General features: G+C 36.8%; 2 protein-coding genes and 1 long non-coding RNA gene across 3 annotated transcripts; 2 read left to right on the forward strand and 1 right to left on the reverse strand.

The window, feature by feature from the left end:
• Nucleotides 1–1,873: 1,873 nt before the first annotated feature.
• Nucleotides 1,874–8,809, reverse strand: LOC148366276 (uncharacterized). Its single transcript, XM_088336717.1, has 2 exons — nucleotides 8,400–8,809; nucleotides 1,874–5,493 (listed from the first exon to the last, which is right to left on the reverse strand). Exons 1-2 carry the CDS (start codon nucleotides 8,494–8,496, stop codon nucleotides 3,824–3,826), a joined length of 1,767 nt encoding a protein of 588 aa, XP_088192843.1. The 5' UTR covers nucleotides 8,497–8,809; the 3' UTR covers nucleotides 1,874–3,823.
• Nucleotides 8,810–10,140: 1,331 nt separating this feature from the next.
• LOC148366277 (uncharacterized) lies at nucleotides 10,141–12,117 on the forward strand. Its single transcript, XR_015850569.1, has 3 exons — nucleotides 10,141–10,787; nucleotides 11,741–11,933; nucleotides 12,009–12,117. It is a non-coding gene; the product is annotated as an uncharacterized LOC148366277 (long non-coding RNA).
• A 4,886-nt stretch (nucleotides 12,118–17,003) lies between these two features.
• LOC148366278 (uncharacterized) lies at nucleotides 17,004–18,887 on the forward strand. The gene has a single exon (XM_088336767.1). It carries the CDS (start codon nucleotides 17,117–17,119, stop codon nucleotides 18,047–18,049), a length of 933 nt encoding a protein of 310 aa, XP_088192893.1. The 5' UTR covers nucleotides 17,004–17,116; the 3' UTR covers nucleotides 18,050–18,887.

The raw sequence follows: 18,887 nt of genomic DNA on the forward strand, positions 1-18,887 counted from the left end.
GTACCCCGTGTTAACAATTGTGTCCCCTTGAGAGCGTTCTCCATCCGTATTCTGTTGCTGTGGAATGCTCTGCCTCCGGGGATAAGATCTGCAACCTCAGTGGAAGTTTTTAAATCTAGACATAAGACCCACTTCTGTTCAATAGCTTATGATTGATGCCCAACTCATATTTTTCTTTTCCTGTCTTTTTCTGACTGACTGCCTGGCTGGTGGTGATACGAGGCAGAAGGACGATTTGAGATGAGCCAGCAGACCAGCGTCTGGACCTTCAGCATGTCAACGCCTGCATCAACCAGCCGGCAGAGATGGGAAGCTGCATCGTTGCTGTTATGGACTTTTTGGACTATGTTTCAGGCTTGAGGTACCTATTGTTCTTTTATTGATGTTCACTATGTTTGTGTACTGTTACCCAATGCTAAATCTATTGCACCCTGGCCATCTTGGAAGGGGGGCTTACCACTTGTGGGGCCCCTTCTCAATGTTTCTTTTTTCTTCATGCTGAGGTTTTGAGTTTTTCCTTGCCCTCATGTCGGTTTAAGATCAGGCGATGATGTAATTGTAATCCATTGCAGTCCTTTGAGACATCTTGTGATTAAGGACTATACAAATAAATTTTACTTGACTATATGTTGAACATAGCTCACCCAACAACTCTGTGACTGAACATTTTGTTATAAAGAAGAGGAGCTGCTGAGTTTCTGGACAGATAAGGATCAGGACTTGAGATGATTGCATCTCTTCATGAGCTGAAATTGATGTCTCTTGTCTCTCGTTGCATGATTTGTTCAAAGATATAAGGTGACGGACCTAATACTTGCCATATCTGTTTCCGCTTTTCGTAATTGGTTCCCAGTTAGCCCGACTGCTCACTGCGTGTTTTTTGGCCAGCCAGATTTCCATTTTTCCACCGCGGCTGCAGCCGCCTTTTCTTGATCGGTCCCAGTTAGCCACCCTCCGTGTTATTTTTGCCAGTTAGCCCCTTTTCTGCAGCTCGCTCTTTGTTTTACCACATCTGCATCCATCCATGACACAACATCATGGCATTCTCTAAAAAAAACTACCAAAACATCGCTTGAAACAATCATAACCTCTTTGACTAAAAAATAAAACAATATGGCGACTGGCTTGCTAGGGTGCTAGTGTTCCTCCGATGACATCACAGTTTAGGATGATGAAGACACGACATGCTGTCTTCAAAATGGATTATCTCTATTGGAATATATCAGGTTAATATATATCGATTTAATGCAAAAAAACATGTATTCCTTCCTTATATTTTGCATGTTTAAGAATTCCAGAATCCCTTTATAATTGAATATATATATATATATATATATATATATATATATATATATATATAAAACCATTTTCTATATTTCTGATTTTATTTTTCCATTAAGTCAGATTAAAGGAAAATTTACGCTGCCCTTGTCCGCTTTTTACTTTACACATAAGAGTACTTTGACCATTGTTTTTATTGTTATCAAAGCCAAGCTTTGTACTGCTGAAAAAACGATTCACATGGTCCCTTTTTCTTTTTACTTGGCTGAAAAGAGTATATTCGTTCTGCATTTTTAAGAAAAGATTTTGCAACTTTATTCTGAGTCAAACGTATTTTTAGTAATGGTTTATCATTCTTTAACACATGCTAGGTTATTTTTTGCTATTTGAGCTAATTGTTGTATCATTTTGCTTTGCCGGTCCATAAAGTGATTAAGACCCCTTCGCCTTGTTATATGATTTTTGCATTGGTGTTATAAAAACATACCTCGTTTTATGTATTTGATGACCTTTTCTACCAAGTTTTGGAATTGTTATTTCTGTTAAAAAGTACACGCTATTCAAGTTGTTTAAGGCTTTTTTTTTTAATTTGGACACAGCACAAAAAACACATTGACAAAAAGATAAACAAAATATTTTCACAAAATCTGTACAATGCAATAATATAATACATAATAATGAGCCCAAAGGGAGTAGGCGGAAGCAGCTTTTAAGTGCCTACTTTGGCAATATTGCAATATGTATCCTCTTATATTTAGTGCAATTATAGTTCTTCATTATTTCATTCATTTTTAAACAGTCAGTGTAAATAAGGTTTGTTAACAAGCACATTCCCGATTGAAAGACCACAGTGAGCAAAGATCAACTTTTGTCCATGTTAACAGGATACAATTGATTTTCTCAGGAAACGGTTGAACTGCTTGAGCAAAAACAACGAGGCTGTTTCAGTAAGATAGTGCTCCATTCAACTGTGGGATCCCTTTGACGTTTAAGGTTTTACTTTTCAATAGATTTACAATCCGATTATGGGCTGCCCTTTTTGTATAAGAATGACAATGAGACCTTAGTCTTTGCAATTAATTGCTACAGCCATTATGTGTGGCTCATTTACACCCAGAATATTCTGAAATAAAACCTTCGAAGGAACTGGTTCTCTATTTTCAGCCTTTATTTTGAAAACCCAGCTTCTGGGTATTTTGAATTCAACGAACATGGGAAGAAAAGAGCTTTCTTTTTCACGGGTTGACAAATTCAAAACAGGAAAAAAAAATGACATTTCAGGCTTGCATCCAATACTTAAATAAACTCTTGATATTTTCATTTTCTTTAGCATATTTATCAAAAATACTCTGATGATATCACATTGATATAAGTTAGAGACTACTGTTGAGTATTGGTTGGGAGTGAAAGCTTACTCACTTTATACACTTATAATGAAGATTTAAGGTTAACTTAATCATCATGTTTGAACATGTTTGATTTAAAAAACACTTTGTATGTTCTTTGTACCCAGCATTAAGCACACTTCTAAAAGCCCTCTTCTATCGTCAAATGTTTCTTATATTGCTTCCAACTACATTTCTCCAAAACTCGGTGGAATTTATGAAGTGTTTTTGATATCAAATATGCGTGCATTTACTCTGAAATGCAATTTTCATGGCTAATTTGATTTGTTTAATATCAGCTGGGATATCCAGCTAACATCATGGCTAAGAATGACGCCAAGAAACATAATTATTTAACATTTCTATTTAAACATTACCCATTTTTATTTGGATTTCATTTTTCTTTTTGAATTTCCAAAATGCCATCACTTTTGTTCTTGATAGCTTGTTTTTATGAAACCGTTCCTTGACTTGTTTAAGTTCTACTGTTATTCTGCCTGTAGTTTTTGTGAATTTGAAGCAGAATCTTTTATTGTGGGTTTGTCAGCAAATGTAATATAATTTATTTTCAATTATACATTACTAAAATCATTTATATACAATAAAAATCAACAAAGGTCTTAACACACACCCCTTGTGGAACCCCACAGCTAATGCTCATAAATCTGTACATATCAAAATATATAGAAAAAAAAATACTTTACCCAGTGTTGAGGAATTCTTATTCCACAATGCTCAATTTTTCTGAGCAGCATATTGTGATTTATAAAGCTCCCATTTAATCTTTAAAAATACTAACGGAAAATAACTTTTTTTCGTGTGTTATATCTTCTCAAAGATCGAACAGTAGGCATAGGAATGATCTTGGCAACATTCATAAGTTCAGGATATTGTCCAATAAAATAAAAACAAGAATAAACAATGACAAATAATACTTGCTTGACATGTGTCCTAAACTAATATAATTTGCTTATTCTAAACTGGTTAATGGAAGAGTTCAACAGCTACATGCATAACAACAAGCACACTGGTCTTATGTTCTAAATAGAAAATGCAAACATGAGATTATAACAAGCTTTAGTAATTATTGGTATTCTCACCAGCAAACGACTATGAGCTTTAGCTTACCTTTCACTACAGATTGAGCATGAAAAATATTAATTGCCTGTGTGAGTTCTTGTATGTCTTTTCAGATTCCCTCTTGCGGAGAATTTTAGACCACAAACCGAGCAGGCAAAAGGTTTATCACCCGTATGGGTTCTAGTATGTCTATTTAAATGTGTCTTGTGAGAAAAGTTTTGACCACATAAGGAACAGCCATAAGGTTTCTCACCTGTGTGGATTCTTGTGTGCGCTTTTAAATATTTTTTGAGAGCAAAGTTTTGACCACAGACAGAGCAGATAAAAGGTTTCTCACCCGTGTGGATTTTTATGTGATCTTTTAAGTATTCCTTGACAGCAAAACTTTTACCACATACCAAGCAGGAAAACGGTTTCTCGCCTGTGTGGGTTCTTGTGTGATTTTTTAATTTTATTTTCTGAGCAAAGATTTGACCACAAAGTGAGCAGGCAAATGGTTTCTCACCCGTGTGGGTTCGTGTGTGCCTTTTTAAAGTCCCTCTTGTAAAAAATTTCAGCCCACAAACTGAGCAAGCAAAAGGTCTCTCACCCGTGTGGGTTCTTGTGTGGTTTTCAAGATTTCTTTTCTCTGAGAATTTTTGACCACAAACTGAGCAGGAAAAGGGTTTCTCACTTTTGTGGATTTTAGAATGTAAATATAAATATCGCTTGTGAGCAAAGTTTTGACCACAAACGGAGCAAGCGAAAGGTTTCTCACCAGTGTGGATTTTTACATGAGCTTTTAGATATTCTCGGGCAGCAAAGTTTTTACCACAAACCGAGCAAGAAAAAGGTTTCTCGCCAGTGTGCGTTCTTGTGTGATTAATTAGTTTTTCTTTCTGGGCAAAGGAATGACCACAAAATGAGCATTCAAAGGGTTTCTCCCCCGTGTGGGTCCTCATGTGGTTTGTCATTCCTCCTTTCTGAGAAAATCTTTGACCGCAAACTGAGCAGGCAAAAGGTTTTTCACCTGTGTGTGTTCTTGTATGTTTCGTTAAGCTTTTTTTCTCAACAAAACTTTTACCACAATCCGAGCAGGAAAACAATTTCTCACCTCTGTGGGTTAGTATGTGAATTTTTAAAGTTTCCCTATAACCAAAATTTTGACCACAAACTGAGCAGGCAAAATGTTTCTCACCTGTGTGGACAATCATGTGCCTTTTCAACTTAGACTTCCACTTAAACGTTTTCCCACACTGGACACATTTGAAATGTTTCCCTTCAGTGGGACCCTTCGACTGTTCATCGACATCAGTGTCAGACCAGTGCGATGTGTCGTCACCATCTAAAACTGGAGCCAACCAGCTGTCTTTTTGTGAGCTTTCACACTGCTCCTCATCAGCTTCTGTTTTCATATGTTGACTTGAGCTGCTGCTTGGAGAGTCCTCCCAGTTTTTGTCCTCATGTTTACCTTCATCTTCAGTCTTTGGATGGAGTTCAATCACAGAAAACTCTTGAAAATGTTCCTCTTTAATGTTTGCTAGATGTACCTCCTCTTTTTTAGGTTCCTTCCAATTATTCTCTTCCTTTTGACTTTCAGTCTTTAGATGGATTTTAGTCACGGGAAACTTTTCAAAAACTTTCTCCTCTTTAATGTTTGGTATAGGTTCATCCTCTTTAATCTGAAGTGGCTCAAAGTCTTCTTCCTTTTTCACACCAGGCAACTCCTGCTTCTGCAGACCAGGTGGAAGATATTTTTCACTGACATCTGCGGAAACAATAAAGATAATTTTCTACTACACTGATCAATGCACAAAATTTATACACACTCACATTTGAGAAAGGCAGTTTCATCAAAGTTTATCACAGAATATCCATCCATCCATTATCTGCACCTCTTATCCTCAGTAGGGTTGCGAGGGTGCTGGAGCCCATCTCAGCCATCTTCCGGCAGTGGGCAGGGGACTCAGGCAGTCACACGGCACACGGAGACAAACAACTTATCGCTCATTCACACCAAGGGACAATTTGGTCCAGCCAATTAATGTGACATGCATGTTTTCGGAATGTGGGAGGAAATCGGAGTGCCCGGAGGACACACACACAAGCACAGGGAGAACATGCAAACTCCACACAGGAAGGTTTGATCTCTTGACCTCAGGACTGTCCCACGGACGGACTAACCAACCAGCTGCCGTGCTGCCCAATATAACAATATCGTGGGCACAAACGAGCTACATGACAATGGCTTGTAGGATTCACGCGTGTGCAGTCAAAATGGCGGAGAACTACTTTTATACTGGGAGGGCAGTCCAAGGACCGAAATCCAAAGAAAGCGAATCTCAGAGTGTATTTTCATACTTTACTCTACATTTTCTCATATTTTTTAATACATTTTTTACCTCTTTACATTTTAGTTTTTTAGTACTTTTAAGCACTTTTTCATTTTTTACAGTAAAATTTCATTACATTTGAATACATTTTAAATATTTTAAACATTTTAAATATTTTCAATGCATCTGACCTTTTTACATTGGAGCATTTATTTTTGATCATTACAGTACTGTTTGTATATTTTCATACTTTTTAGTACGTTTTCCTACAATACATTTTAGTTCTTTTTCATACTATTTAGTACTTTTCCATACATTACAGTACTTTTCAATTCGTTTTCATACATATTTTCATACAGTCAGTAGCTTTTTTTACATTTTTCAATTTTTACATTTTAGTTTCGTTAAGTACTTTTTCTCATGTCACAGTACTTTTCGAATATTTTACACTTTACAGTAATTGTCAATATGTTTAAATGTTTTAATTCAGCATTTCTTGACCTTTTTCATACTGTTTGTATGTTTTCATACTTTTCAGTACTTTTTCATATCTCACAGTACTTATGAGTTTGTTTTAATGTTTTTAAAACTATTTCATACCGTCAGTACATTTAACACTTTTTTACATTTCTGTTTCTTAGTACTTTTAAGTTTTTTTTCACACTTTTGACTACTTTTAAGTACTTTTTTTATGATTCACAGTACTGTTTGTATATTTTCATTCTTTTTAGTACCTTTCAATTTTTACATTTCAGTTTCTTTTAGTACTTTTTCATATTATTTCGTACTTTTTTATACGTCACAATAATTTTCAATTTGCTTTAATACTTTTGTAACTTTTTATACTGTCAGTAGGTTTGTCACTTTTTTTTACATTTTAGTTTTTATACTGTACGGTACTTTTTATATATGTTTATATTTTGCAGTACTTTTTCATACTTTCCAATATTTTTCAATGTGTTTGAATTATTTTGGAACATTTTCATACTTTTCATTACATTTGTCACTAGTTACATTTCAGTTTTGTTCATACCTTTGACTACTTTAATGTACTTTACAGTAAGTTTTGTATATTTGCATACTTTTCAATGTGTTTTAAGACATCTTCCTTTGGCACTTATTACATTCCAGTTTTTAGTACTCTTCAATTACAGCATTTTTTTGGAATACTTTTTCATACTGTGCAGTATTATTATGAATGAATGAATGAATGAATTGATTAATTAATGTCCTTAATTTTCAACAAACAGAAGTAGAACTAGATTGGAGGGCTTCTCCGTCTATAATTAAAAACTAGTTTTTTACTTTTTCCAAACTTTTTGAAAAACATGCAGTAAGCAGCCAGGATAACCGCGAGCAACTGCAGCAACAAATGCGAACCCAGACGGGAGAAAAAATAATGAGCACGGCAGGCTGGACAGCTAGCCAACTATTAAAGGGGCTAACCAAGACCAAAACAAAACTGGAAGCCTTTGGAAGCCCGCAGGCTTACGGGGAGCCATCTGGACCATGTTATATTAATTGCAAGACAAGCGGCAAAAGAAGAGAGGAAAAAAAAAATCACAATCACCTACGTAAAATGGAGTAAAGTCAAAAAAGAAACGCACGCTGTACACAACTGAGAGTAAACTTTCATGATTAACTCGAAAAAAAAAGTCAGAAGTACCCAAGTGACACAGTAAGCAAAGTTCCAGTTACTTCAAGCGGAAACAAGTGCTATGTATTCACTGATTACGACAATCGCCGTCTATTTTTCAACTGGAAGCGCCGTTTGTTTAGCTTATCGATGTCATCCGGTGACGTCACAGCTCTAGGGGATATGAGGTCAAACTGTCTACTTTGAAAATAATTTTTTCTCGAGATGAATGGCGCGTGGGATATTTTGGAACCTATCTGCATGATTGTGGGGTGTTACACTACACGTTCTGTGCCAAATTGAAAAAAAAAGGGTATTATATAATCCCTTTAAATACTCAGTACTTTGTAATATTATGCTTGACCATTGTGCTTCAAATAAAAAGTGCAGCAATGGCATTACATTCGGGCTTGTTTGTATGGAAATGTATTTGGGTTCCATTCAATAAAGCTTCAACAAGAACATTTGAAGAAAAAGGCACAAATTCTCGCTCAAGTCTCGCAGGGCCACGCGAGATTTTGTCTTCGGTGCGTTCGAAACATTAGGCCTCAATGCAAACAAATTAAAAAAAACATAAACTAATCTATAAATCGGGTGTATGGGGACTCTGTGAACCCATATTAATTAATAAAAACTGATAACAATGAAACCATCTATTTATATTAACGCAGCGTAACAAAAATAACAAGTAGTCAAATGACAAACCTGCAATGTCCGACACCCCATGAAGCTGCTTGCATAAAATGTCAGACAGTCGACGTCGTCGCTTCTCTTCGTACTCAACTGTTGTCGTTTCGCACATTTTCAGGCACTTTGGCGCCCACTTAATCTCTCCTGAGTCAAATTATTACAAGGGATATTTTCCTTTGATAGTGTCTCGCACACTCAGCCGAGATCGTACAAATTAATGTAGGGTAGTAGGCTAAGCTAGGCTAGGCTAGCCAAAACAATGCCCGACATTTTTGAGGAGGGACGATTCAAACCGTCTTGATATTGCAACCTGAAACAAGTCCCAGCAAAAAAAAGAAAATAAATACAATTATAAGTTGGACTTCGACTGAGTAGTGAAGATGCGGGGAAAATAAAACCAAGCTGCGTTGTGGCGAGTGGGGAAAATCGCCGTAATGACGTCACCTCCTGTTGACCTTGTTTCTAAATTAACTGTAAACTAATTAAAATACCTTACATGAGTAATGTTCGTGTCTGGTGAGGCACAGTCAGATTTAAAATAAATGATTATACATCTTATTCGTCGTTAATTTATTGGCAGGGCATCAATGGTCCCTCTAAACTGCGCACGTGCGCAATCGCGCGCTGGCTACTCATTCTCAGCGCACAAAAAAATCTATCCGGCGCAATGTTCCCTCTAAGCTGCGTGTGTGCGCAATTGTCATGCTTGACTATAGGCATGACACAAACATCTTTGTACTCTTCACCTGGTTGCCGCCACACATGCTTCACACCATCTGGGCAAAATGTAAATGGGTAAGTGTGAAGCACATTGTAAAGAGCCTTGGGAGGTCTTCATTGACTTGAAAAGTGCTGTATAAATGCAGACCGTTTACCATTTAACATTCAAAGTGTTTATAGTCACATGAAAACTAAAGAACCACAATTCCCTGCACAATGAAATTATTACATTGCCGTCCACACAGTTGCCAGCGTAATACATCTAAGAATCTATACACACGTATACATAAAAAATATTTTGAATATCAAAAGATGAAAATACAAGATTAACTTGGCTAGCAACCAGTTCAGGGTGTCCCCTGCCCACTGCCTGAAGATAGCTGGGATGGGCCCCAGCACCCCTGCGACCCTACTGAGGATAAGTGGTACAGATAATGGATGGATGAGTTTAGGTAATAAGATGAAAATAAGATAAAACACCGTTGAAAGTGACTGTCGTGCAAAATAGTCCAAGTATGGTCCAGTTTAAAGTGTGTGTAGTCACAAACTGACCACAAACTGTCCAGTTTGTGACACTGTAGTGTAATAAACTGTCTGTAGTGTGCTGAACATGTCTGTGGTGTATTATTCGATCAGCAGCCGTTTAAGAGTCTGAAAGCGCTCTTAACCACTCTCTGCAGGCGTTTGCAGTCCATGTCTGTGATACTGTCGCACCAAAATCTTTGTCTCTTTAGACCACAGGATGTTTTTCCAGTAAGTCATGACCTTTGTTGACAGACTTCTTTTCATTGTTTTTGGTTTGAACAATTTTATTGACACTTTTAACAGCAATTAAACACATTCAGAATTTCATTAGAGTATATCATAATCTAACAATATGAGGTTTGAACAATTTTCATCAACACTTTTAACAGCAATTGTGACAAAGCAATATTGCTTTGGGGTGTTCTATTAAACATGTTAGTAAAATCTCTGCAGAAATATGAGGAGTGTGCTCACTTCTGTGACATACTGTATTTTCTATACATCATCAATTCATGCCAGAGCTTGAGTTCCCATCGCTACTACTCATGCCTGAGCTCTGGCGCATGCGCAGAATTTATCATCTGGACGACACTGCCTAGACTGGTAGCTTCGCACGGGACCGACGGGCAACGAAGTGGCCTGGTCGCCGAACGACCCACTAAGAATTATTCCAACCTTGCCACTTGTTAAAATAAATTAAATGACTGAATTCCTAATTGCTTAAACGAAATCTGCGTTTCTAAGATCGAAACTTCCAGGCATTGTTTTGGTTAGCCTAGCTTAGCCTGTTAGCTTAGCTTAATGTTTTTGATCCCACTTCCTTAGTAGCTGACCGCTCAGAAAGGAAACTTTCAATATTTTTCTCAGGAGAGAACAAGTTGGAGTTCAAATGTTGGAAAATGTGCGAAACAACAAAAGTCGAGCATGAAGAGGAGCGACAACGTCGACTGTCTGAAGGATATATATCAATGAGTTTACAGTATATGATACGCCTTTTTGTGCAGCGTGCCTACTGTTAGCCTAAACTGGTCAAACAATCATAATCATCAGTATATGTGGACGGAGCAAAAAAAACAAAGCATGCCGGATCATTGTGCTGATTGTGGATGCAATCAATGCCATACCACAAAGTCCCAGAAAGCTGGAATATCTTCATAGGTAAAATGATTTTTCCTCTATTTTCTTCATCGGTTAATCTAGTTGAGAGCTTCAATAGCTACTGTACTGGGCCATGCGCGAAGCCCGCAGTTTGACAACCGGAATATCAAATACATTATATTACCTTTGTACAAGTGTAACGGGTGTAATATTAACTTTTGTTTTATTTAAATTCCTGCTGAAATATGTAGTACATTTTTTGTGTAAGTGTCCTGCAATGATGAGTCCAACAGTGCCACCTGCTGGTTTGGTTTTGACTTGTGACCGGAAGGCGGGGTTTGTTGGCAGTCTAACAGCGTGCTGTCAACGGTAAGACACGATCTTTTGGTGCTCCGCAAAAAGTTAATTTTTAACATTAAAACCAAAATGACAAATCTTTGAACACGCACAGGAATGCGATTGATATTGTCTTCTCTGCGGGCTTTGATCTCTATAAGGGGAATTAGCATTTTAGCACAACATGCAACGTCCAGCAAAACTAACACAAAAGGCGACAGAAACAAAACGAAAGTAAATCCAAACAGCTTGACAACATCAATCACATTCCTATGCATGTTGAGAGATTTGTAAGCTGTGGTTTTAATGTTTAAAATTAACTTTTTGCAAGCACCAAAAGATCGTGTCTTACCGTTGACAGCACGCTGTTAGACTGCCAACAAATCCCGCCTTCCGGTCACAAGTCAAAAGCCAAAACCAAACCTTACCCCATACCAGCAGGTGGCACTGTTGGACTCATCATTGCAGGACACTTACACAAAAACTTAACAACATATTTCAGCAGGAATTTCAATAAAACAAAAGTTATTATTACACCCGTTACACAAGCACTGGTAAAATACTAGAGGTGCTAACAGTTTTATGACAAACTTCTAATTGCATATTAAATCTTTCATTCAAAAATAATAAACACACTTCTAATCAGACTCATTAACTTCTCTGTCTACTTAATACAGGTTCCCCAGGGTCTGTGATGCACGAAAGAAATGGGAAATGGCTCTGAGGGGAGAGGGCTTTGCTGCCAATGAGGAGTCGGTGTTGTGCAGCCAGCATTTTAAATCGAATGATTTTAACAGGGCTGGGCCGATCTGCAGCGTCAAACCTGGTGTCATACCATCTGTGTTAGATTTCCCGGCTCATCTTGGAGAAGTGTGTTTCTGTATACACACTCTCCCGTGGGATTATTAAAGATATATGCAAATCTTTATCACTTTTTTTCTTCAGTTTGCATCTACAAAGACCACAAAGACCTTGAGGCAAGCTAAGGAAAGCCTTCCTTTGCCCGTCTCTCCAGATGTCAAGCAAAAGGAACCAAAGTCTACTGTCCAGTTTGTGAGTATTTGTACTTGATAAGTCCCAAAACAGTTGGAGAATTATGGGCTTGGTCTTAATATGCATAGTGCTGACAGTGGACTCCTTTAATAATCATAAAATTTGTGGTAAACCACACACTTTTTTTCTTCTTATAGGACCCCGACTGTATGTTGCCCAGGTCTCCCTCAGTTCTATAAGCCAGATTCAGTGAGGCTGCAGCCAAAGTGTCGAGCCTTGAGAGGGACAAGGGAAATGAAAGAAGGGCAAAGTGTTAGGGTTAATATTTTCGTAATAGGTTAAACTGGAGTGATCAGTAAGAGAGGCAAATGTAGTTTTAGAATTTATTTCACTGCGCAGTGGGCAAACGGATTCAAAAAATCTCACCGTCTCACAAGTTTCCCGCGGTGCGGCCAAGTTTTGTTCAAAAGCGTGCGCATGCGCAGAAAGTATCAATGACGTCACACATACATCTACGGTTCAAAGTTCGCACATGCGCAGGAATGACCGATGACGTCATACATGTCTTTCAGATAAAAAATAGTACATAGAAGAAGAAAATGAATTGTAATACAGATCAAACTCATCAGGATTATTTGTAACATAGTAGACAGAGAAATACACAATTAACTGAATATGATTAGCTCTTACAAAAGAACACTAGAGAGGCTCAGCTAAAGGTTCTGAAGAAGAACATACTGACTGCTGAGCTTTGTGAGAGGCTGGAAATATACTCAGGTAAAACGAAAAACATTGTTTACTTTGCACCCTATGTCATACTATTTCTTTATTTAGGTATACTTTTTCACAGTCCTTAGCCTGCGATATCATATAAAGGCCTGTATTGAGAAAACCGACCTAACCTACGTTGCCTTTAAAAATCTTTACCCAATAGTGACAGATTAAAATGATTATTGAGGCATTGTTTAGCCAATGAAATTTCCAATATAAATAAATGCATATTTACTGTGTGTACGAACCCATTAATATTCCGCCGACGTGCCTCTGGAATTTTGATAAACAAACATGTGTGCATGATGTCACCAGTCACTGAAATACATCAAGCCACATATTATTGGAAATCTTAAACTCTTGGGATTCAATATATGACTATTTCAAAATCTACTTATCACAGAAACATCAAGACCAGTTTGAAACAAGATACTGGAAAACTATAAAGTCAAGGTAACTCACTTCTACGTCCCTTGGCTGTCTTCCACCTCTTTGAATGTCTGCAAAAATGACTTCCTTACATCAAAGACAATCCATAGAATCCAATCATGTAAAATATTGACTCCAAAACACACGATAACCCTGACAGATAAATACAAATCCACCGAAAAACTTTCCTGCTTCATGTGACGTTGCTTGCTAAAAATCGTTCGTTTCGCTCCAAAATTCCCTTTGTAAATAAACAAGAATCGTAAAATTATATCCAATTTAGTCGTTAACCCCCCCTTTCGATCGACACCTTTCTTGGCCAATAGCAGGCTTTTTTTTCACGGTCTACAGCCCACGATGGCCTTTTACGGGCTTGTTTGCTAAAACAGATCCAATAGGTCCAAATATTATCAGCCAATAGTACCCATATCAAATGATGATGGACACATTGGTTAGCCAATGAAACATCCAACATAATTGTATACCATTTTCCAGGGGTGTATCCAAACCACAGCCAAAAATAATGTGCGCAAAGCAATCTGTGATTCATTTTTACGCACCATTATTACGCAAAAGTGTACACAATCATTGATTGACCTATTTCAGTTTGGGACAAAACCTAAGAGTGTTACCTTTCAAAAGAGACCAAAATCGTAGATATTCTTCAAACGGTTAAAGAACAGTTTCAATGTACTTCTGGTACGACTTGGATTGGGATTTAAGGTGAATTGTACAGGAACGTCAAGGGGTTAAAATCAGAGCCGAAATGCAAACTTGAGCAATACAACTCTGGATCAATTTTTGTGCACATATGCGCGTGATAATTGCGCATAATCAGTGATTGACTTGCAGAAAGACAAATCAAACATTTACAACTCTTTCACAATGTCTAAAAAACTGGCCAAAGTGAAATACATGGTAGAGGTTTTAGAGCTGTATACTTCTTGTCTCCAAATGGCAACTTTTGGAAACAGTGATATATCCTTTGAAAAATGTATAGCTTACAAGGTTAATTTTTTAGATTCTGATCAGATTTGACCTGGGACTAGGTAATGCTTCATGCTATTTGTCTTACAAATAAGATGCCCATGCTTCACTCTCCTAAAGACGTGTGATTACGGGGGAAAATTCAGGCAAGAATAAAAACCTTCTGTTTCTATGTGTTCCAACTCAGATTACTAAATGTTAGTAGCCCTTGCAGTGATTACTTCAGTTTGGGACAAAACTTTATTGTGTTACCTTTCAAAAGGCCCAAAACGGTTATATTTCGGTAATACGGAAATCCCAATTTCAGTACGACTTGCATTGGGATTTTAGGCAAATTGTACAGGATTGTTAAGGGGTTAAGTTTTAAGAGTCTCTAATTTTTTTAACTCATTTCTCTTATGTTTCCGTCAGCATAGAGGCCTAATGCTAAAAACGCACCAAAGAGAAATCTTGTGTGGCGCCTGAGATTTGCCTGACCTTTTTCTTTGTTAACCGTCTTTGTGTTAGCTTTTAGGTAACACACTCAATAGTTAAGGTTTGCTTGCCACTCAAAATTTAAATAAGTTGCAAAATATGCTAAAAAACAATATTGCATTACCCTATTTTTTCCTCAGCTCTTGGTTACCTTGTTAGGATTCCTTATCCACGGAAATACAACATTTTTTAATTTTGGTGTCTGTCTCCGGGCCTTTTTTCTGCCAATATACTCTTTAATTTCGAATCATAAAATTGGTCAAATAGACCTCAAAATAATTTACATAAATAAATAAAATGGTTTCCTGCCTAATATTGACGAGTATCACAACACATCTGCAAGATATTTTTCATTTTTTCATTTTAATATTAACTTTGCTAATATACAGTGGGGCAAATAAGTGTTTAGTAAAACTCTACTATGGCCAAGACTAAAGAGCTGTCGAAAGACACCAGAGACAAAATTTTAGACCTGCACCAAGCTGGGAAGACTGAATCTGGAGTTGAAAGTCTGCGTTGTTCATCGACATCCTCAAAACATCAGTGCTATTAAGGAGATCTGCATGGAGGAATTGGCCAAAATACCAGCAACAGTGATTTTTATAGAAGTTTTGGTATTGACTGAATTCTTATTTTCCGCCATGATTTGCTAATAAATTCTTTGCCACATCCTGTCTCTCATGGTTGAGGTTTACCCAAGGGACAATTACAGGCTTCTCTAATATTTTCAATTGGGAAAACTTACACAATTAGTGGTTGACTAAATACTTATTTGCCCCACTATATGTTAATACACGTTTTTTTCCAGTTTTTTTTTCTCAGTGATGCCATTTGCAGCTTTACCTGTGTAAATCTGTAAACTTCAGGGTGCCCAGAGTTTGATGACGTACTCCCCTGGCTTACTTTTACCCGAATGGTCTGAAGATGTATTAGATAAAAATACCATAAAGTTTAAATATTTTATGGAGTTTAATGGACTTTTGTTTGGAGGAAAGCTTTATAGACAAACAATACTGTTTAACTCATGCATTTAACTTAAAGGCGGCGAAGTTGATTTTTCTACCCGAGAATTTGCACTTGTTTATGTAAAATATAGCTATAATTTAAAAAAAGGTTTCTAATAAGTTTCTTTTTGCTTTAATTTATATATCTGAGTCAATTTTTCCAAGCAGTGCGTCCTTCCAAAATAGATCCAAACTATTGTCAATCTTATCAGCTATAAAAGGAAGGATTTCACTCCGGAATCTTGACCAAGCTTCGAACCCTGCTTAGAAAAGTAGCGTACTACTGAAAAATGTGCTCGTTGTAGCCAGTTTTCCACACATCGTCTTTGATTGAAAACAAATTGCACGAATTATATATTTTTGTTTCACAGGGTAACATTTTTAGTATTGTGCTCTTGAATTAATGTTGGTGATCAGTTTGATTTATTATGAATTGATATTATATAATTTCATAGTTTGTCATGGTCATTCAATAATGTTTAGAGTTGAAGTTGTATTTTATTTTTGAATATCAAAGGCACTTTGAATGTTTTCTGTTACATTTAATAAATCTACACTTTGTAAGTTTCTCCATGTTTCTTTCTTTTTTATTTTATTTGATAGATAGATAGATAGATAGATAGATAGATACTTTATTCATCCCCGGAGGGAAATTCACATTATACTTAAAAAATGTTTGTGTTTTGCAGAGGAGTACCTATTTTTATAAATGCTACCATTTTTTAGTCAGATGGGCAGATTTCAATTTATCATTTATTTTCTCGTCCCTAAAAAAATGACAGAGGTTCATTTTGTCTTTGTCTTTGTCCACTAACCGAGCTCTATGCCTAGTTGGTTTTAGATAAGGCGTATGTATTAGTTCTTTGTATAAATATGAATTATGTTTGATAAAAGATGTATTTTTCACTGTACCCATTTTTCTTGTGTTATCATTTGCCACATAATTGAATCAACTTCATGCTAAATTTAACAAAAAATGAATAGTTATTTGATTATTGACTTTCAATAGTCTGTCTAGTCGACTTAAAAACATCGTTAGTTCCAACCCTAATTAAGTACTAATGGTGAAGTAAATGGTGTATTTACAATATTGTGGTCATAACTTGTCCCCTTCTGTTGTCTCTCAGTTACCAAAGTGTGTTTGATGAACTGAAACCTTGTGGAGGAATAAATATGCAAAAAAATAAGAAAAACAAGAAGGGAGGTGGATAATTTTGGCATGTTTGATTTGTTTGTAATGAGCAGTCTAATCTAGAATTATTCTTATTGTTTCCTGCAGACATCAGTGAAAAATATCTTTCACCTGGTCTGCAGAAGCAAGAGTTGCCCTGTGTGAAAAAGGAAGACGACTTTGAGCCAGTTCAGGTTAAAGAGGAGGAGGGACCTATACCAAACATGAAAGAGGAGGAAGATTTTCAAGAGATGACTGTGATTGAAGTCCATCTAAAGAGTGAAGATGAAGGTCAACATGAGGATGATAATTGGAAGGAATGTTCAAGCAGCAGTTCAAATCAACACATGAAAATAGAAGACGATGACAAGCAGCGTGAAGGCTCACAAAAAGAGAGGTGGTTGGCTCCAGTTTCAGATATTGATGACACATCGCACTCTGCTGACAGTGATGTTGAACAGTCAAAAGGTCTCACTGATGGAAAGTCCTGCAAATGTGTTCAGTGTGGAAAAACATTTAAATGGAAGTCTCGTTTGAAAAGGCATATGATGGTTCACACGGGTGAAAAAGGTTTTGCCTGCTCAGTTTGTGGTAAAACAAATTCCGATCTTAGGGACTTAAAAGGACACTTAAGAACCCACACAGGTGAGAAACCGTTTGTCTGCTCAGTGTGTGGTCAACAATTCTCTGTGAGACAGAATCTTAGAATACACTCAAGAACCCACACTGGTGAGAAACCCTTTGCCTGCTTGGTCTGTGGCCAAAGGTTCTCTCAAAGTGGGAATTTAAAAAGACATGCGAGAACACACACTGGTGAGAAACCTTTTGCCTGCTCAGTTTGTGGTAAAACATTCTCTGAGAAAGGGGATCTTAAAATTCACATGAAGACCCACACGGGTGAGAAACCATATTCATGCTCAGTTTGCCGTCAGAAATTTGCTCACAAGGTATCCTTGGAATATCACACAAGAACCCACACGGGTGAAAAACCTTTTGCCTGCTTAGTTTGTGGTAAAAAATTCTCTGTGAAAGGGTATCTTAAAATTCACACAAGAACGCACACAGGGGAGAAACCTTTTTCTTGCTCAGTATGTGGTGAAAAATGTTCTAGTAAGGGAAATTTAAAAAGACACATGAAAAATCACACTGGCGAGTGACCGTTTTCCTGCTCAATTTGAGGAGAAAAACTAAGGTGTCCTGGTAAGTGTACTGGTAAGTATACTGGTGAAACTATGAAAAATTATTAAAACTGTATATGATCTGATTTTTAATTTTCTGACATATTAAACAAGGGACCAGTGTTGTCATGTATCTTTCGATTTAAAATCTTGCACTTAAAAAGGAGCAAAAGACAATTGTGTTTAAAAATAGCTGCTTTATCTACTTGCTTGTTCCTAATAGTTTGATATTTACATGTATTTTAAAGACTTCCCTTTAAGATCTACAATCACATATTTCAAAACATGATAAATCAAGACTATGGAAATTATTTTCCATTATTTTCATAAATTAGATATCTAAACTGCCCGAATCAAAAAATGAGTCTTCCCTTTTTTATAATCATCTGCAATTAAATATATTTTATCCATGGTGAGTTTTATATTTCAGTAATTCATTTTGGATTTAGGATAGAACAACTCTCCCTCTCGGAGAAATCCCACCAGAGCCACTGGTCGTTTTTTTCCACCCAATATATTATTGATTTGATGTACTTATGCAATTATTCATATTTGCTCATTTACCAAAATGCTGCGACTTGGTAACTTGTTTTGCCTTTTTCTATTTTCATATGACGTACAAGGGACGGATTAAAATGTTGGTAAGAGCCGAGCGTGGTCTGTTCAGCAACTTTGTAGTTTCTTTGTAATGTCTAATTTGTATGAAAAATACAGTTCCCTGTTAAATATCTAACAACTGAGGTAGTGACGGTTGAATATGCAAATGTGATGCAAACCTCGTCAATAAAATGCCAGGAGAGGAGCAAAAACGATGTGA

Source organism: Urocampus carinirostris, chromosome 5, assembly GCF_059441175.1.
Source record: "Urocampus carinirostris isolate Australia breed hairy pipefish chromosome 5, RoL_Ucar_1.0, whole genome shotgun sequence".
NCBI classification, from domain to species: domain Eukaryota; kingdom Metazoa; phylum Chordata; class Actinopteri; order Syngnathiformes; family Syngnathidae; genus Urocampus; species Urocampus carinirostris.